The following is a 20,745-nucleotide window of genomic DNA, read 5'->3' as shown; positions in this document are numbered from 1 at the left end:
GTAATAACTATTTGAAATGTATAAATTATCTTGTGAAATCACATCGTGATACTATTCTTTTATTTATATGTTAATCATTATTAATCGGGTTTAACCTGACTCTTTAGATTGGGCTTTTCCGAAAGTCGTCATCTTCAAATGTGTTCTTAGCTAATAATGGAAGCTTAATTATGTCGTTTAAATCATTCTAAACTGTAAGGAATACTTTGTGAGTGAGAACAACCGAAAGTAGATCAAGTGGAATGACTACAGCAGCTTTCGATAATTTCACAAATATTAGTTAACGTTGCCATAACAACAGAGGACATCCGATAAGATTTCACTCTTTTTATCACAAACCATAACCATTTTCTTCAATTATATCATCAATTCAATTTCGAGGAAAATGAAAATCATTTTATAGACCAAGAATTTGACCATCCACAAGGGTAATTTAGAAATATATTATTATAGATAACCCGAGTTTGTATCCCAAGTAATGTGACATCAAAATCTTAAATTGTCAAAATCGTTGATCGATGCCACGTCACCACACTGACTCGTAAATAAATTAAATAACTAATTTTCTAAGGAATAAGAAATAAATCCATGCACCATAACAAATAGAAAAACTGGAATAGAATTTTTACTGTACAAAAACATCAAAATGCCTTGAAACAAGGAAATATTGTCAATTTACGGGCTTCCACATTTTGATACAATGAAATATATGAAAAATGTCTTGAAACATCTGAACTGGTTTATATAGAATAACTGAATGTTCAGAACTCGCCAAATAAAAGGTCCACTTACCTGACGGAGAAGCAAGGTATGTAAGCAGAAGCTGCTATTCTACATCTGAGCCTTAAATTACCCGCATCACAAACTCCCACAGCACCGTCACAAAAACCGGAATACACCAGGAAACCATCACATGAATAAACTGCACTAGAAATGGGAGCAGGGAGTGTATCATTTGGAGACCACTACAAGTTATAAAATCATAGCATAAGGACCATTAGAAGAGAGATTGAAAAATAACATATTAAAATATACTTTATGATAATAAGCCACGCACCGGGCCAAGGCTTCTAACATACTATCCATAAAAAAGCATTCAAATAGTAAATTTTACTCTTGCGAGTCAAGGTGGAACCGTGGAATGAGTACATTGGTGATAATAAGCTACATAACTAGATCTTTTATGCAAACATCAATATGTGATTTGGAGTCTCATTGACCTTAATTATTGTGATGCCATGTTTCCACACGATAGAAATGAGATCATGGTCGGTAAGTTTACTTAGACAGAGAGAGAGAGAGAGAGAGAGAGAACAGAAGAAAAACTACAACATAATGACATGGAAGCAAAACTTACTGAACTTGAACATTCAAGCTTGCTGTCATAAATGGAAATTTGTCTATCATGAGCCACCAACAGATGTGTTTGATCATTATGAAACTGGACTTTAGTTTCTCCAACCGAAGGGGATTGACAACCAGCTGGTTCTTGTATGCACCTTGATTTCAGCTTCTCCCATTTATCAATACTCCACATACATAGCTGCATCAAATTAATTGAATAAAAATAAATTATTAAGTAACGGAAATAAAAAACCCAGAGATAATAAAAAAGAGAAAGCTTCAACTTAATTGAAATTCAATCGCATTTAGAAGTGACTTGGGGAAGCCATGTTTGAAACTTGTAGTAAATTAGAGTCTTTCCTCATTTGTATGATTGACTATTCTTTTCAGTGCAACAAAATAGAAAAAACATGTATATTTTTTCCCAGGCCTAAATGCAGGGGAAATTACAATTGTGTTTCACATCATTTCTGCATAATGTTTGATTTGGCTATTTATGCATTGATTGGTATTAAGCTTTTGGGATGAACTTGACATTGTTTCTTCTTCTGTGTCTTTTTGTAAAAAGTCATTTAGTTTAAATTTATTTCATCAGTCCTCACCTACTGTGTTAATCCATGAAACAAGCACTACCATGCAGAGAGGGTGCATTATGCCCTAACTTCACGACTGAGGTGGCATTACCATGTGAATTGGCAGTCCACATACCATCATCCTCAGATGCATGTTACCTCAGATGCATGTAGGTTTAAACTAGCATTCCAACATTTGAATTTAACATTCGGGAGTTCCTGTGATTATGCATCCAATTCTTTAGAATATACGGTTGGTATATTAATGAAAGATATAGTTGCATATGATTTGCATAGGTTTATAATAGTAAAATATCTCATATATAAGCACAGACACACAAAGGGTAGTAACTAACTGCAAAGAAAATAAGAAGCACCATAGAAGCAGAGGGGTTTCTTCCTAACTGAAATAAAACATGCAAATACTTGAAGTCTTTGCCACCTACCTTGCCAGGTGCTATAGAATCAGGTAAGTGCAGGGCTTTTATTTGTGATGGATCTGAAACATCAGGAATTTTCTCTTAACCATGTCTCCATCGTCTGCAATATGTGGTTTAACATCAACAAGTCTACTGCTGTCCATAGTACCGTGCAGTGGCACTTGGTATAAATATGTGGACTAAGATAAGCACCAACAACTTCATGGTATAAGAAATGCTAAACTTACAAGACTGCTGATAGATACAGCCTGAGGAACTCTATCTGGCTGTTCCAGAGTCGGAGCAATGGCACCAGAAACATTTCCCACTGGACCGAGAGCATTCACAATCAATGGCTGCCAAAAAGACAGCAGCACATAAGACACTGACAAAACAAAAAGTCAATTAATAGGCTTATAGGAAAATGTATCCTAAAGGTCTTCATTCTTTAAGCTTATAGAAGGTTAAATTGACAAGATTCTAGAGACTACTATGGGTTGCAGTCATAAGAATTTCAAGACTCAGGACTGTCATTTTATCTCAGTCATGAACCAACCAAACCTAAACATTATCTAGTTTAGGGCTGATAATGCCAGCCCCTAAAGGGCTGTTGCTTACAATTTTATCTTCCAACGTGTTGTTCTTTCTACATAAATTATTTTTTTAAACAAGTTCAAATAATTACATGAGAAGAGGATTACGATTTCTACGTAACTTCTCAATGGATCACAAATATTGTTTGAATATAAAAGAAAGGTAATACATCAACAAACATGCACAAAACTACCTTAGAGTTGATGGGTTCAGAAGGGGCCCGATTTTTGTTAGTAGCCCTGCTATCTAACATTCTTATCAATCATAAACCATTACTGGTGGCTAAATTTTTGATAACATTGTCACTCGTTGTAACTGTGAGCAGAGATCCTCCCTTATTGAATGTTAGTCTAGGTCTAGCCTACAAAGAATAGAATTGAATGAACAACTACTACGTATCTACTGTTAAATACCATTGATGTACAAGTAAATAGTACGACTACAAACAGGCAATCCACCATCTGCATCAACAGCAGTCAACATATTTGTATTGTCCATATCCCAGAATTTAATTTGAAATTCATCACCAGCAGCCAAGAACTGATTCCATGTCGTATCAAAACGGACAACCCAACCAGAATATGTCCTTTTGATAGCTCCTTCACTCTCATTCCACTCAACTAAATGAGATTCGCCGTCTTTACTTGTTCCGCATGAGAAGCTGCTGCAACAAAAAATATAGAAGTCTTATTCCATTTAGATGATGTAAGAACGGTTAAAAAATAATGGCACATCAAAGGCAGAAAAGTGCCTAAAAAGTCCAGCAACAAAGGATCCTTGGCAGCTAAATGATATCATCCTTTGTAAAACAAGATATTATAAGAAACTTCATCGAGTCATTATATAAAGTATCATGTGCACAAACAATATGAAAAATCACCAAATTATATTAGCCTGTGTCTATCTTAAAATTAACCAAGCTTTACCTGGTTCCATCTGCAGTATATGCCATCATGGTGCACCAGTGTACAGGAGCGTCATAGTTCCAGTCTAGATCCCAAGCAATCATATAGCCAAGCTTTTATCTTTTTATCAATGGCAGTAGAGAAAATAAACTGCACATTTCAAGAGAGGAAGATGGATAATATGAGATTCAAAGTGATGTTAGCCATCTTATTCCTATCAGTTAGTTAGCGTATAGAAAAAGATGCAGACTCATATTGCCGATCACAACATAGATGATTTAAATAAATATTGACCTGAATGTTTTCTGTGGTGAAGGCAGAATACACAGGAGATTCATGGCCTTCAAACGTATACTGCCTGCATCCAGCTACAGCATCCCAGACCTGTCATGGAAGAAACTTACTCTAAGTATCCCCATAAGTCAAACTCATTAATAGGGAGAAGTTACAGCAAGGATGTATCAATTATGTTTTCCCTAGATAAGCAGATCACACCCTTTTAAGATGATACCTTAATAGTCTTATCATCTCCACATGTAACCATACACAGTTGCTTGTTGGGATGAGTAAACACATTGTCATTAACTCCACCAACATAGGCGTCGATCTAAAAAAAAAGAGACAAGTGATCAATAGATTGTATCTAGCCATTTTTAAGGAAGAACTGATATTCAGGATACAGAATTTACCTTTAAGTGCTGTCTTAGTTCTCCAGTTGGATTGGAAGTATATATCTGAACTATATGTTTAGAAAATGCACCACCTAGACAAAGCACAATTTGATTAAGAGAAAAGATAAATATAACGAACTAGGGGTATGATTCATATTCACAAGCAAAGAATGCATATACATACCAAGATAAGTCCATCTGGCCCCCAAACACACTGATTCACTGATATTGCAGCATCATTCAACAAAGCCTCTGGTAGTACAAGATAATTAATGAAGAGACAAGAATCAGACCATATTTATATTCCTAAATTGTTGGCCATGGTTAATGTGAAAGTGTTTGCCAATCAAGCCAGCAAGTATACTAAATCCAATGTTCATAAGTATTAGGTGAATACATCAGTATGAGTTACTACCCACTATTATTAAATTCATTGTCAAGATCAAACTGATAAAGGAAGAAGATTTTATGCATTGTACTCTTAGGAAGTTAAGATGGTGAATACCTGCAACGGCCTTGAAGCAGCCTATATATCCCAAACCTTGAAAGATTTATGTGCTAGCCTTTCCCGGGATCCCACCTCCCGATAGCTAACGTCACCAACCTTTGTCCCCACTACAGACCGAAGAACAGAAATTTCAGTCAATAATAAATAATCTCAGGAAAAAAAATTTATAAATTTTCAGCAACCAGACATTACACAGTGGTTTTTTTTTCTAATTTTTTACCTAGAAGAATAGTTTGCTGATATGGATGGAAGTCCATGCTCATGACATTAGATCTTTGATTTAGGGTTCACACAACGGCTTTTAGTAAGGTCATCTTCAGAATATACATTGGGAGTATGTGCTACACCAGCAAAAGACACCTAGAAAGACCAAAAAGGAACAAGAGAATTGTTACAACCAGCTGATATAAAGGCCATTTAGAAATTTATAGCAGCTATCAAGCTTGAAAAAACAACAGATTATCTCATTCATCCACAAATCATCAGATTGGCTAGTGCGAATACGCTTCATCAAATGCTCTGAATCAGCTGATTGATAATCCATCCTAGTCATACCTGTCAGCGTCCTTGGATGTTTCAAGAATGCAACTGTAGACATCCCGCTACACAGTTACAAACTTTGGGGGGGGTGGGTGACGCCGCCTGTTGCCACAGCAGGGTGAGGTAAGGAAGGACTATTGTTTGACATCCAACTAGTAACAGCACCAGAAGATGGGGAAACAACAGTCTGAAATGGCTGCACAATAAGAATCATTATGAGTATGCACCAATGTTTTATATGGTAGATAGATGCAAAATACTCACACCCTGGGCACCAATAGGTGGAAATGCACCAGCCTTAGGAATTGGTCCTACAAGGGGGTTGTTTGTAAGAGGAGGATAGGCTCTATTAGCTGTAGGGTTGCAAGAATGATCAGTGTAGAGTGTTTTAATATCAGGGTTTGGATGAGGATTCTTGCAAAGTTGATGCTGCCAATTTAAACGGATTTTTTTTTTTTAAAAAAAGAAGTGAGTTCTAGAAAATAAGTCTCATCAAGAAAAGGTAATATCATCTACAAGTGTAAATGATTTCAATCACCTTACAAATATAAGAGCAAAAGCGCAAACCCAAATTAGAAATCAACCAATATATAATATACCAATACACATAAATATTTGTAAAATGCATTCTCTAGGTTTTGTTTTTACCAAAAAACCTCGCTGCAGCACACCTCTGGTTTATTAATGTCCTTCGTTGTGAACTTTTGAAGGCTGGGAATCTAAGCTTGTCACGAAACAGGGGGTTTGATTCAATTAGCTTTTTAAGTTCTACAAGCATAATATTATGATCCGAATTTTGTGTCTCCATACTTGGAAACCTGCTCATTTTGCCTGATCACAAAGTGCCAACAGAAAATCAACTAAAATTTTCTTGGCATACCATACCAATTAGAAAGAATGGTGGAGTAATCACCTAAAGTTATCAAGTGTAAGAAGCTGGGTAATCTCCTTGAAAGTTCTTCATTGAAGGATGCAAAAACCTTAAGGTCCTAGACAAGAATCTCAACAACCTTTGCTCGATCTGATAACATGAATGGAAAAAAAAATGAACATTATTCTGCACATATAGGTTAAAACTCTACATATGAAAACAAAACTACTTCCCTCTTAATGAATGGGAATACCATTAATTTTTAATAATGCCCTGATGATCACTGTGATCAATAGGTTTAGGATATCGGCACAATAAATTAGAAGGATATTACTTTCCTTTTAAATAAACTCTTCAAACCATAGAGCTAATAAATTGCTTTGGGTAAGCAATTCCTAGGGCTACAGAGTAAACAAAATCTTACAAAAGGCTCCATGAACATGCATCGTCTTCATATTAAAATACAAAGAATAAACCAGAATAGGAAAGGTCATTGAAAGATTAGCTTCATCGCTTCATGTGCCCAGAGGAAAAAATTTCAGCACAATACCAGGTTCTGGGAGGTGGTGACATCATCTGAGGCCAAGATTTGGCTTGAAACTGTGTGGCCATGCCACACGGCTGAGGCGAAGATCCGACCAAACCTCGCAGCTCAAGCAAAGATTCAGCCGGACCTTGAGTAGCCAAGCCATTGACCGGTTTGCCACCCCCAAATAAGGCCTTCGTAGCCGGATATTTTAGTTTATTTGTTTAATAAATATTAATAAAATATTTTTAATAATCTTTTATTTTTTCAAAAAATTATGAAAGAGAAATACTGTGTGTTGATGGAAATGGGAATCTTTTCCATAACTATGACCAATCTGTAAGCATAAAGAATAACACATTAATAGTAAAAGCAAAAACTGTAGAGAATACTATTTTAGACCCTAAATTGATCATAATTTATCAATTAAACAAGAAAATAAAGAATTTCCTCAACAACTACTGCAATATAAGCTTCACAAACATGTATAAATTAACTTTAAGGAAACATAAATTGTAATATTATAGCTTTTCTATATATATTTGACAGTCTACAGTTGATTCACTTAAAGAATTTTAATTAAAGACAAAATCAATAATAAAGACTATTGAGGATTTACTAGTATTAATTCAATGAAGAGTATGAAGAAGTCTATCGAAAAAGTATAATTTTAAGTAAATGAATACTTACTATTTTCTAACTGTTGTATGATTGTATTAATGTCACTCTCCGAACAATTTTTATTGTTTAACTCCTTTAACCTTGGCATGCTTAAGTCTCCTCGAAAGAAAGTCTTCATCTTCGAGCATTTACTCACAAATAAACTTTCCAAGAATGGGAATTTTAAGATGTAATCCCCGAAGCAGAAACATGTGAGACAATCTAAATCATCCAAGTACAACCTCTTCAATTTCTCAAAAACAATTTCACCTTTCTCTATATCTCCCTCATTTGCTAATACTTCTATCATCATTTCACATCCTACTATACTCAACTCTTCTAGTCGCAACAGACTTTTGACTGTTGAGGATGACATTAAGTTTTGCATTCCATTGCAATACCTTACTCTCAAAGTCGTTAGATTTTCAAAAGATGCTAAAGATGGCAATAGAGTAGTCAAATTTTGACAATATAGCACCTCCAAACGATCAAGATTTTGAAGAATTGAGTTTAATTGGGAGTCTTGTTTCCAAATGCACTTTAAATTATAAAGTCCTTGTAATTTTAAAACTTTTAATTTTGTGAGTGTTCCAACATGTTTCTTATCCACTTCACATGAAAATATCTCTTCATATGAACTCATTTTCAATATCAGTTCTTCAAGACTATTAAATTTGTAAAGGATTTGAATTGGAATGCTGGTATATTCATCATTAATCAATTGAAGAGTTTTTACTTTCCCAAATCTCTCTTGAAACTCTCCTTCCCAAATCAACACGATGTCCCTTCCACTTAACCGTAATGTCAATTCCTTCATATCAGAGTCAACCTAAAAAAAATCATATCAGTCAAATTACAATTAATATTTCCCTTAAAAACATATATATATATATAAACTAAGCAAGAAAAAAATATTTATTTAACATTTTTTTTCCATAAAATTACCACGTAATTATCCAATTACTTTGATATTGATACTGCATTGCTTTAATATGTTCAGGTAAAGACAAAAGTTAAGATAATTAAATAGAATAAAGAAAAACTAAATAAATCATTATTAATAATAAAAGCACCTTTAGATTTAGACAGAATTGTTTCTCTTATTATAACAATTAATTAAGTACTTACTACGTGTTCCCATTAAAATTTATGGGAAGATTTCATCATTTTCCAGTTCTAGTAATTATGATAATTACATAATTTCCCAATGCCAATGTTAGAGTCCGAATGCAAACCTTATGCTGAAATAAGCCAGTTTTGCATAACACTAGATTAAAGCTTCCAATGCTGGAAGGAAATATGTGAATCTTATTCTAACGCAATATTTGCAAAACAGTACCTATATATAAACACAAACTAACTTTAAAAAACAGTTTATTGTAATTAATGCTATAAACATAATATTATTATAAAATAAATATTTAAACTAATTAATTGAATACATATACCTTTTCTTTGTGTTCTTTTTGAATGGTTGCATTAAGCTCACTCCCGCCACTCTCTAAATCCATCTCGCAGTTGTCATAATAAAATGTGTGTAACTTTGGTGTGCTTAAGATTCCTTGAGAGAAAGTCTTCATATTGGGGCAAAACCGTATAATTAAGTCTTCCAAAGATGGGAAATTGAAAGAGTAATTCCCAGAGCAAAAGCATGTGAGGTTGTTCAAACATGTAAATGACAACTTGTTCAAATTGTTAAAAACAATTTCAGTTGTTGTTGCATCTCCCTTATTTTCTACTATTTCAACCAACATTCCACAATACTCTACGCTCATTTCTCTCAATTGCACCAAGCCTCTAGCCGTTGAAGGTGTTATTAACTTCATCAACCTTTCGCAATGGTCAACTCTTAGAACTTTAAGATTCTGGAAAGAAGCTGAGCATGACATTAGACTCATCAATTCGATACAGTCCTGTAAATTTAGAACTTCAAGAGTTGGAAGATTTGGAAAGAATAGCTCTTTATATTGATCACACCAAAATAGTTTGAGCTCATTCAGATTTTCAAATCTTTGAAGGAATCCAAGTGGAATATTTACTGAGTTATCATATCCGATCTCAAGNAACATATATATATATATAAACTAAGCAAGAAAAAAATATTTATTTAACATTTTTTTTCCATAAAATTACCACGTAATTATCCAATTACTTTGATATTGATACTGCATTGCTTTAATATGTTCAGGTAAAGACAAAAGTTAAGATAATTAAATAGAATAAAGAAAAACTAAATAAATCATTATTAATAATAAAAGCACCTTTAGATTTAGACAGAATTGTTTCTCTTATTATAACAATTAATTAAGTACTTACTACGTGTTCCCATTAAAATTTATGGGAAGATTTCATCATTTTCCAGTTCTAGTAATTATGATAATTACATAATTTCCCAATGCCAATGTTAGAGTCCGAATGCAAACCTTATGCTGAAATAAGCCAGTTTTGCATAACACTAGATTAAAGCTTCCAATGCTGGAAGGAAATATGTGAATCTTATTCTAACGCAATATTTGCAAAACAGTACCTATATATAAACACAAACTAACTTTAAAAAACAGTTTATTGTAATTAATGCTATAAACATAATATTATTATAAAATAAATATTTAAACTAATTAATTGAATACATATACCTTTTCTTTGTGTTCTTTTTGAATGGTTGCATTAAGCTCACTCCCGCCACTCTCTAAATCCATCTCGCAGTTGTCATAATAAAATGTGTGTAACTTTGGTGTGCTTAAGATTCCTTGAGAGAAAGTCTTCATATTGGGGCAAAACCGTATAATTAAGTCTTCCAAAGATGGGAAATTGAAAGAGTAATTCCCAGAGCAAAAGCATGTGAGGTTGTTCAAACATGTAAATGACAACTTGTTCAAATTGTTAAAAACAATTTCAGTTGTTGTTGCATCTCCCTTATTTTCTACTATTTCAACCAACATTCCACAATACTCTACGCTCATTTCTCTCAATTGCACCAAGCCTCTAGCCGTTGAAGGTGTTATTAACTTCATCAACCTTTCGCAATGGTCAACTCTTAGAACTTTAAGATTCTGGAAAGAAGCTGAGCATGACATTAGACTCATCAATTCGATACAGTCCTGTAAATTTAGAACTTCAAGAGTTGGAAGATTTGGAAAGAATAGCTCTTTATATTGATCACACCAAAATAGTTTGAGCTCATTCAGATTTTCAAATCTTTGAAGGAATCCAAGTGGAATATTTACTGAGTTATCATATCCGATCTCAAGAGCTTTAGATTGACTCTGCCATATAATCCATTTCTCACCCCATGACCTACCATTCTTTAATTCAAATACCTCCAAATCGTTGTTGATCTACAGATCCATAAAAAAAAAAAATCTAATTAACTTTTTAATTATATACTTAAAACAAAAGTTTAGTTATTGGCTCAAAAGTCATAGGCCAAACCCAATCAAATTTTGACAAATTAACTACAATATATTTTAAAACTAGTAAATTAATTTTATTAATATTATAAATTTCAAATCAATGTTAAAAATTGCATTAAAAAACTATATTTGAAAACTACATATTAAACATACTTTGTTTTTTGTTTACATTATTTTGGAAATTAGAAAATAGAAACATACTTTCCAAATAAATTTTATTTTTATTTAAACCAATTTAGATTATTCTTCAAAGTTCAAAGGGCTAACCATGAATCAAATTTATGAGCAAATGTTTCATTTATGTAGATTTGCTAACTGCACCCCCTGAAACCAAAAAACTACTCAGCCCCCACTAACTTGGAAACTACATTATACACCTCCTGCTACTGTCCACTAAATTGTTTGAATTTAAGCTACAATCTAGTGGAAACGGCTACAGATGCAGATCGTAGCCACAAATTGTAGACATGATTAATGGCTATGACTTCAACCCCAGAATGCAAACCACGATCTAGTGGTTGTAGACACCACTACAACCATTTTCAATTTTTTTTTCAATTTCTCTTAATTATTTTATTTTATTTTATTTTTAAACATAGTCATAGAAATTCAATTAATATAAATTTCTTAAAGAGTTTTTTCCTAAATTTCTATTATTTGAATTTTCAAATTTAGTATTTAATGGTTACAACTTTAAAAATATAATTTCAGGTTTTATAAATATTTTTTTCTTTATATTTTCTAATTTTGCTTTTTTAATTTTCTATATTTTCAAGTTTTTCTAATTTTATCTTCTATTTTTTAAATTTTTTTATTTAATCTTTCCTTTTGGTATGAAATGTCAACTTTATCCTCTTTAACATTCAAACTGGCCCATCCTAATATAATTTGATTTATTACTCTTGGCCGTTACTAAATCATGTTAGAATGATTTTGAATTTATGATCCCGATTCATAGGCTTTCAAATTGCAAACTTTCTATTAAAAAAAAAAAAATTCAATAATAAAATGAACCACCTGATAGACAAATATCTAGTAAATATAAAAACTTTATTGTTGATTTCTAGAATTATATTGGATGATCTAATTTTTTTTTTTTTTTAAAAAAAAAACCTAGTGCGTAAATGAGTTTAAATAATAAGATCCTAAAGTAAAATTGTTCAAATTAAATAACCATTAATTTTTCTAAATTTTCTTTCCAAGAAAAATAGAGATGTTAAGAATTCCATAATTAAAGTTTTGACTAAATGTCATATAAATGAAGAAAAATAATTTTCTTTTTCAATAAACAATGAAATAAGAGATGCGTACCTTATCGTCCAAAAAGATAGAATTTGGATTTGAAATATTAAGTCCATTCTCCTCATTGTTTTCTTTGAAGCTTAGATATTTTGATGATAATTTGTCACAATTTATCACCAGCAACTCTTTTAACATTGGCCATTCGGAAGTATGTATTTCAGGATAGAAAGCTCTAAGTTTTGGTAGATCTTCAAGCTTAAAAAAGGTTACATGTGGAAAGACAAAATTGACAACTCCATTTGCTCCTTCTTCTTTTGCAACAATCTCCTCTAAAACCTTACAATTATGTATCTTTAGGTATTGGAGTTTGTGGAGGCTTTGGGCAATGGAAGATGGAAATGCAAATTTTATGTTTTCACAACCTGACAAAATCAAGTGTGTCAAATTTTGATAGAAGGAATTTGGATGTTGATTGTAGCAAATCTCTGTAGAACTATCATCTTGGAATGTCAAGAACTTTAAATAAAGGGAGATGTCCTGCAACAAAAGTTAATAGTTGTTTCAATATAAAGTAATTAAACAATAATAATTACCTTTTCTAATGGATTAGAAAAATGTGTCTTTTTGTAACTCTTAATAATTTATAGAAGGCCTAAGCCCAAACTAAACGGATAATAATATAATGTTGCATTAATTCTCTCTCTTGCTTTATAGAGCTATGCCATCCCCTAACCTGCAGCTATTGTCTATTCAACCAGGGTCAATACTTAAAATTGTCTTCTTGTCTTCTTAGTGTTATACACTTATTGTAAACTAACAAAACTTACTTCATCCTACTATTACTTGCAATCTTGTAGCTAAAACATAATATTATTAAAATATATAAAAGTAATGTAAAAATAAGTAAATATTTAAACTAATTATGGAATACATACTTGTTTCTTGTATGCTCCTTGTATGGTTTTATTAAGATCATTCTCCTCATTCTCTACCTCCATTCTCTCCCAGTCTTCTTCCTCTTCCTCCCTAACATCTTCAGTCTCTTTAAAGCTCTCATAATTGACTTTTTGCAACTTTGGTGTACTTAAGATTCCTTGAGAGAAAGTCTTCATATTGGGGCAATACCGTATAATTAAGTCTTCCAAAGATGGAAAATTGAATAAGTAATTCCCAGAGCAAAAGCATGTGAGACTTTCTAAACATGTAAGTGACAACTTATTCAAATTGTTAAAAACAATTTCGGTTGTTGTTGCGTCTCCCTCATTTTCTACTATTTCAATCAACATTTCACAATACTCTACACTCATCTCTCTCAGTTGCACCAAGCCTCTAGCCATTGAAGGTGTTATTAACTTCATCAACCCATTGCAAAAGAAAACTCTTAGAACTTTAAGATTTTGAAAAGAAGCTGAAGATGACACTAGACTTATCAATTTGCTACAACCCTGTACATCTAGAACTTCAAGATTTGGAAGATTTGGAAATGATAGCTCTTTGTATTGATCAGGCAAATATAGTCTAAGCTCATTCAGATTTTCAAATCTTGGAATGAGTCCAAGTGGAATATCTGTTGAGTTATCATATGAGATCTTAAGAGCTTTAGTGTGACTCTGCCATATAACCTCTTTCGCACCATCCTTTAAATTAAATACCTCCAAATCATGGTTGATCTACAAAATCCATCAAAAACAAAATCCAATTAGCTTTATAATTATATATTTAAAACAAAAGTTTAGATATTGGCTCAAAAGTCATAGGCCAAACCCAATCAAATTTTGACAAATCAACTACATTCTATTTTAAAACTAATAAATTATATTTATTAATATTTTAAATTTCAAATCAATATAAAAATAACATTCAAAAACTATTTTTGAAAACTACAAATTAAACATACTTTTTTGTTTTTGTTTACATATTGGAAAATAGAAAATAGAAACATACTTTTCAAATGAATTTAGATTATTCTTCAAAGGGCTACCATGAATCAAATTGGTGAGCAAATGTTTCATTATTTGATTTTACCAAAAAACTACGTAGCCCCCACTAACTTGGAAAACTACAATATACACCTTCTCCTATTGTCAATTAAATTAGGAATTTTATCGTGTTTGATCTATGTAAATACAAAGTTACCTTTAGATTTTCTGCAAACCGACTAATTTATCTTGTGAAAATTTTATGTACAATTAAATTAATATAAATTTCTTAAGAGTTTTTTTTTTTCTAAATTTCTATTATTTGAATTTTGAAATTACATCTTACTATTTATTTTAAATTTCAAATCAATATTAAAATTACATTCAAAAACTATTTTTGAAAACTACTAATTAAACATAACTTTTTTAAAAAATTAATCATTTAATTCCAATACCTTCAAATACAATTTGATCTACAAATCCATTAAAACAAAATCCAGTTAGTTTTTTATTTTCTTAAAAACAAAACTGTTATTATTACCTATTTTGTTAAACTAACTCTTAGTTGGTTCATCCTAACAATAAGTTGGACTTTAGATAAATTTCTTTTTTAATTAAATTTTTTAATGTAATTAAATCGTGTGATTTATAACCTATAACATTATAGGCATATAATATGACAATAGATAATGTCTTAACATAACATAACTCCACAGATAAATATTATAAATTTCTACTTACAAAAAAATTGATATATAATTTATTGACATTTATCCTAATATAATTTGTTTCAAATTAATTTGTCCACTACCAGATTATGTTAATTTGGTTGGGTTTCAAGTGGCAAATGTTTTTTGTATAATGTTTCCAATAATAAGAAGGTTCACTTTTTAGACATATTTCTAGTCAAAATAAAAGGAATATTATCAATTGAGCTATAATGTCTCCTATGGTTTTAAAAAAGGGATAAAATGTTATTAGAGATAGTTAGATTTAACATTTTGTAAGAATGAAAATAGTATTAAAGTTGATGATAAAATACTAAAGTTGGGTTCCATTAATAAATTATTCTACAAGAAATTAATAATTAAAGAAAATTATTTAATATACTGTTGAGATGTAATAATTAACGTAATTTTTCAGTGAAAAAAAAAGTATTTATGACAATAAAATTTGCCACTCAAACACAATATTTCAATATAGCTCTTAAACAAAATTTTAAAATAGTTTTCAAACATCATATTGTAGTTGTATTTCAATATTCAAAATATGATAATACAATGAATTGCATTATAATACTTTAGAAATTAAATTTTAAAACTTGTCTTTTTTCTTATAGTTTCATAAAAGGTTGTCCTCCAATTGATGATAACCCAATATTAAATTTTATTGATGATTTCTAGTAAACATTTGATGATTCTATAATTATTTTTCTAAATTTTTGTTAAAAAAAAAAAAAAAAAAAAAGACGTTAAGAATCACATTATTAAGTCCTAATTTATATAATATATTAAAGTTTTTTTTTTCTTTTCAATAAAGAAGTAAACAAGGGACTCGTACCTCATTGTCCAATATACGAAGTGAATTTTCATGGAAGCTTAGATACTTTGAAGTGAATTTTTCGCATTCCTTCACCACCAACCCTTCTAACATTGGCAATTCCCAAGTATCTATACCATGACAAAAAGCTGTAAGTTTTGGTAAATTTTCAAGCATCAAAAAGGTTATCTGCGGAAAGGCAAAAGTAACAACGGCTTCTACTCCTTCTTCCGCAACAATCTGTTCTAAAACCTCACAATCTCTTATCACAAGGTATTGTAAAGCCTGGAGGCTTTTGACTATGCAAATTGAAAACGCATATTTTATTTTTTTACATCCCTTCAAGGTCAAGTGTGCCAAGGAAGACATGAATGTTGGAGGTTGGCTGTCCCAAATCTTTCTAGAACTAGTAACTTCTAGTGCCAAGGCCGTCAAATCATAGAAGATAACCTGAAGTCAAAGATAACTAATGTTTCAATATTTACAAATATGAAAAATTAAAAAAAAAAAAGTAATAATTGATTATTATGGATTTATCATTGACATTTCTATTAACGATGTGTCTTTTGTCTCTAATGATTTTCATCATGAAATCAAGCATGAATTTATGAAAATCAATTTGATAGAAATTACAAAGTATAATTATTGAATAGAAGTACTTGGAAAAGGAAAGTACTTAGTAATGAAATTTAATTGGAAATTTAAATCACAAGGGAAAAAATAAAAAGCAAAAACAAATGAAAAAATAATTTAATATCACAACTATGTGTTAACAAATGAGAATAACATAAGAAAAAAATAAGAATATATAATAAAGAAGTGCAAGAGGTTAACTTCAATCATACCTTTTTGTTAAAAAGTGGCGTGAGATTGTTATCATCATCTGAAAATTCGACCAACCCTAAGAGTTCAACATTCTTGAGAATTCGTAATTCTTCTAAAGAGATGGTAGAATCATATTTAAATTTCAAAATTCTTGAAAATTTGTAATTGGATTTGGGCCAACCATATGAGTTCCACCATTCATTACCCATTGATATCTTGTACCTTCTAAGCTCTCTGGAAAAGAAGACCTGAGGCAAAACTATGTCATTTTTAATATCTAATTTTAAAGTGGTCAATTGAGTCAAGTGCTTCAACTCCTTGAGTAATTCTACCTTCCACTGAATATTGCATCCTTTTATATACAGTTCTTCTAGTTGCAATAGTTTTGATATCACATTTGGCACAATAACTTTTAATTGCCAACAATTGCTTAAATCCAAAAACTTTAATCCAGTCAACTGATCCATTTCTGTAGGCAAATTCTTAATTCTAGTATTTCGCAAGCTAAGGACTTTTAGCTGCTTAAGCTTTCCAATAATAGCAACATCTTCAATTTCGCTACCATCTAAACACAATGTTTGAAGGTTTGTCAAAAGACCAAGTGACGACGGCAACGACGACTTTTGTATTCTAAATAAATTTAAAAAGGTTGTCAAAAGATCAAATGACGACGGCAACGACGACTTTTGTACTCTAGATAAATTTAAAACTTTTAGCTTTGGCATCACCATAAAAAACTCCTTAGGGATTTCGAAAGAAGAACCCCTCTCACTCATATTAAGAAATTCAAGCTCTGGACAATCTAATGCTTCAGGCCAAAGTTGAGTAATAATTTTATTACCAACTAAAGAGATAATTGTGCATTTTCTAAGTTTATCTTTATCCTTCCATTCACTTTCAATGTCATTTCTTTCTGTAAATACATGGTGATCTGTATATGCACATGTTAAAGCAACAATGCGAACAACGTCATGCATAGAAAATCTTCTTTTGGTTCTACCATCAAGTAACAAGCAAGAGTCCTTGAGTTCCTTGACCACTGAATCTAGTCTATTTCGTGCTTGCTCTATTGTAAGGTTAGCTCCTTCAAGTATACCCAAACGAACGATATTCTTGAGCAAGTTTGAAATGGAAGTGTCGTTTTCCATTAGACTAGAAATTATGAAAGTTTTCTTGAGCTCATCATCTTCTAAATAATCATAACTCAACTTAATCTTTGAATATTCCTTTTCTAAAAGTCTTGTGAACTTTGCTGGGGAAGGCATTCTTAGTATTCGCAAAGCATCTTCCCATTGAGATTTTTGTCTTCTGTTCCTTAATGCCTTTGCTATAGTACAAATGATAATGGGCAAACCTCCACATTCTTTGCATACATCATTTGGTAAAGAATTCAATTCAGGTGTTTGAATAACATTACCTGCACAAGAAGCTATGATTATACTAATTGCATTTTCTATTCACATGCTTTTGGTTTACAAACAAGAAAAGTTCCAAGTGTTGTTATTTTCCCTCCAGCTATCTTATTAGACTCTTTTCTAAACAAAACCATAAAAAATATTTGAAAATCTAAATAAACTGCACTTAACTCCAAATAAAATTCCTTTCCCCTCTTCATCTCTAAAATCATAGAAATACATATGTCTTCTTATCAAGAGCTTTACGAAGTTTTTATAGAAAAGAAAAATAAATCGATGAGAAATGTAAAATGAAGCTGCTAAATCAATTCTCATAACTGTGAATTTAGGCTGAAAATAATTAATTAACGGCATCTAATTCAAATATTAAGAATTAGTTTAAAGCATGCATGTTAATGAATATACTTTAAATTTAAGTCGCAAAGTAATGTTTGGGGGGCATGGGCAATTCTCCCACACCCCCCCCCAAAAAAAAAAAAAAGGCATCCATTCCCTGCCTTGACAAAAAAAAGGGCAATAGCGCCCTCAAGCAGAAGCAAATCCCTCGAGAATATTTAATATTGAAAAAAATAGGTTACGAATTTAAAGAAAAATAATTACAGTTATTAAATACTTTTTAAAAAATCAGAATTATTTAGCTCAGACCCTCGGGAAAAAGAAGTACAGTTTTAGTGATTTTGGTTAGAAGATCAGTTCAAATAAAATTTGACTAGCTTGCAATTAGAAAACATTGCCAACACATTAAAATGAGTTACAACATTAAAACATGGCCCCTAAGTTAGATTGTTTTTGCATATGGAATTAATTTCTTGTTACCAACACTGCTATTCTATCAATCATTGAGTAATTATACTGATTTCGAAAATATTCCTCTTATCACATCAACCATAACACAATTTTATATGTTATCAAATAAAAATGAGTTATAACAATTACCTGCCATTTTCTTGAATAGGCTCCAAGCTCTTCTTCATTTAAAATGCCCATCCCGATATTTTTTGTGGAACCCATCTTCTCCAACATATCTACATTTCTTGTTGTCATCAATATTTTACTTCTTCCACGATCAGCTTCGGAAGGAATTCCACCGACGTCACCTCTAACTCTTTCCAAATATTATCTACAATTAAAAGGATATTCTCTTCTCTATTCTAGAATATAACTTTTTTGCTCTGTCACTCTCATCTTCCTTCTCTTCAAACTCAAGACCTAACTTTTTTGCAATTGCTATTTGAATTTTTTTGTATCCGGAGTTTCTGTTACCTATAAAACAAGAAAAATATGGCCAATCAAGACCACAAAATAAAGAAATACATCACAGAAAAAGAAAAAAAAAATCTTAACAGAACTGTGCTTTTTTTATTTTTCTTCTTAAGGTATTCATCTATTAAAAATAACTAAAAACAATGAAACCTTACAATAAACTGAACTAAGATATATAAAATTCCTTATTTTCATTAAACACAAAAACAATATTGTGTTGAATGCTTTTTTTTCTCCCTTAATTATTAATGGAAACATACATCCTCATATATTTATGATGCGTAAAGTCTAATTAATTCACTCAAATAAAATTAATCATATAATCATTTATACTAATATATCACTCTAAATATATAATTAAGATAAAACAACATCTTAATAAACAAATGAAACATTACCTCTACAAAAACAATCTCCTCAAAGAGCTTATCCTTCTCGGCTTGTCTCCAACTTCCTGCACAAGAGTGGTCTTCCCAACCACCCTCCGTAACACCGATCATGTAGATATTCTCATTCTTCAATGCATCCCATACATTCTTCACTGTGGAGTTTCTGATTCGAAAGCCAATATCTTGGTTAGATCTAAGCCAGATCTCTGGTGGATTAGTTGGATGGGCAACTTCTTTGAATTCCTTTTCTTCCTGCAAGAGTGAACCAATCATCCCGCTTTAATCCAGTGCTTTCCTACTAAGTTTGTAGCGGATGATCAAGTTGGGGCACAATCCCTTGAAACATCGTGGGTTGTTTTCTTTTGCTTGAATCAACTGCTCGCTTCATTAATGGTCTTCTCAACATCCGTCTGCCAGTCCTTAACAGTCTGGTTGATCTCTTCCAAGTTTCTTTCAGCAGCAGTAACCTTAACCTGCACTTCGCCTCTTGTATTCTTCAGCTTCGTACCTTCCTTTTCGAGATTTTTGAAATTGGTATTGTAGTTGTACAAGTATTTAAATGGACGCCCAATCGAAGCAGCCAACAGTTGACAACATCCAGAACAAAACTCGCGATTTCGACCATTTTCACACACTTTTTCCTTTCTCCTTCGCTTTTTTTTTTTTTTTTTTTTTTAACAGTCATAACAGGAGACTAGGGTGCAAACTTTCAAATTTGAAAAAACACAAAAAGGTAAGAAAAATACAGAAATAACAGCAAGACAACAATGATGCAAACTCAAACAAAAGAAGAGGAGTGAGGACAAACACCGAAAATGCTGAAATAATTGTTTTTTTTTTTTTTTTTTTTTGGGTTAAACAGATAAAGGAAAAGGAAAATAGCAAAAAAAACAGAGAAAGTAACGGGACAACTGCAAACTGAAATAAAAAGATCCTTTTGTTCTAATGAAAATAAGAAATGGAAGAGAATTCTTTTTGGTAAACAGAAGGATTGAAAAATAAAAGCGATCTGGTTTTAGAGTAAAAGTATTTTTGTGGTAGCTGAAGGGAGGAGATTGAGAGAGGTTTACGAGTGAAAGTTTTTTTAGTGATTTCTGAAAGATTGAGAGATAGATGAACGCTAAGAAGAA

The 20,745-nt window shown here is 31.6% G+C and overlaps 2 protein-coding genes across 15 annotated transcripts; both read right to left on the bottom strand.

Moving 5' to 3' along the window:
• Positions 1-616: 616 nt before the first annotated feature.
• LOC116144636 lies at positions 617-9,661 on the bottom strand. Of its 12 annotated transcripts, XM_031430086.1 has the most exons (18): positions 9,059-9,661; positions 7,641-8,439; positions 6,467-6,574; positions 6,202-6,384; positions 5,569-5,749; positions 5,234-5,373; positions 5,011-5,120; positions 4,690-4,757; positions 4,524-4,597; positions 4,346-4,441; positions 4,129-4,218; positions 3,856-3,984; positions 3,377-3,590; positions 3,123-3,290; positions 2,584-2,691; positions 2,363-2,456; positions 1,358-1,543; positions 617-965 (listed from the first exon to the last, which is right to left on the bottom strand). In XM_031430086.1, exons 1-3 carry the CDS (start codon positions 9,506-9,508, stop codon positions 6,543-6,545), a joined length of 1,281 nt encoding a protein of 426 aa, XP_031285946.1. In that variant the 5' UTR covers positions 9,509-9,661; the 3' UTR covers positions 617-965; positions 1,358-1,543; positions 2,363-2,456; positions 2,584-2,691; positions 3,123-3,290; positions 3,377-3,590; positions 3,856-3,984; positions 4,129-4,218; positions 4,346-4,441; positions 4,524-4,597; positions 4,690-4,757; positions 5,011-5,120; positions 5,234-5,373; positions 5,569-5,749; positions 6,202-6,384; positions 6,467-6,542. The 12 variants fall into 12 exon arrangements, with proteins under 12 accessions (XP_031285946.1, XP_031285945.1, XP_031285949.1 ...); XM_031430085.1 differs by having other exon boundaries at positions 3,123-3,593; XM_031430089.1 differs by having other exon boundaries at positions 2,363-2,491; positions 3,123-3,590.
• A 316-nt stretch (positions 9,662-9,977) lies between these two features.
• On the bottom strand, positions 9,978-20,273 carry LOC116144635 (putative disease resistance protein At4g19050). 3 transcript variants are annotated; one of them, XM_031430079.1, is made up of 9 exons: positions 19,625-20,273; positions 18,900-19,226; positions 16,881-17,965; positions 16,569-16,796; positions 15,745-16,173; positions 13,201-13,935; positions 12,335-12,802; positions 10,247-10,948; positions 9,978-10,137 (listed from the first exon to the last, which is right to left on the bottom strand). In XM_031430079.1, the coding sequence occupies exons 2-9, from the start codon at positions 18,904-18,906 to the stop codon at positions 10,066-10,068; spliced, it is 3,726 nt and encodes a 1,241-aa protein (XP_031285939.1). In that variant the 5' UTR covers positions 18,907-19,226; positions 19,625-20,273; the 3' UTR covers positions 9,978-10,065. The 3 variants fall into 3 exon arrangements, with proteins under 3 accessions (XP_031285939.1, XP_031285938.1, XP_031285940.1); XM_031430078.1 differs by having other exon boundaries at positions 16,569-17,965; XM_031430080.1 differs by having other exon boundaries at positions 10,247-10,711; positions 16,569-17,965.
• Positions 20,274-20,745: the final 472 nt, after the last annotated feature.

The sequence above is a fragment of the Pistacia vera genome, unplaced genomic scaffold (assembly GCF_008641045.1).
Source record: "Pistacia vera cultivar Batoury unplaced genomic scaffold, PisVer_v2 Contig45, whole genome shotgun sequence".
NCBI classification, from domain to species: Eukaryota; Viridiplantae; Streptophyta; class Magnoliopsida; order Sapindales; family Anacardiaceae; genus Pistacia; species Pistacia vera.
Note: the sequence above shows the minus strand (reverse complement) of the source record. Positions and strands in the feature narration are given on the sequence as shown.

Bases quoted from the DNA above. Each gene is read 5' to 3' on its own strand.
- LOC116144636 (XM_031430085.1), bottom strand. From the start codon at position 9,508: ATGAGTCTAATGTCATGCTCAGCTTCTTTCCAGAATCTTAAAGTTCTA. The intron at 8,440-9,058 runs GTATATGTATTC...GATTTTTTTTAG, and splicing joins AAAAAGAACACAAAGAAAAG to GTTGACTCTGATATGAAGGA. The intron at 6,575-7,640 runs GTAAGTATTCAT...TCATGTTATCAG, and splicing joins CATACAACAGTTAGAAAATA to ATCGAGCAAAGGTTGTTGAG.
- LOC116144635 (XM_031430078.1), bottom strand. The intron at 10,949-12,334 runs GTACGCATCTCT...ATGGATCTGTAG, and splicing joins CTATCTTTTTGGACGATAAG to ATCAACAACGATTTGGAGGT. The intron at 10,138-10,246 runs GTATATGTATTC...GTTTATATATAG, and splicing joins AAAAAGAACACAAAGAAAAG to GTACTGTTTTGCAAATATTG.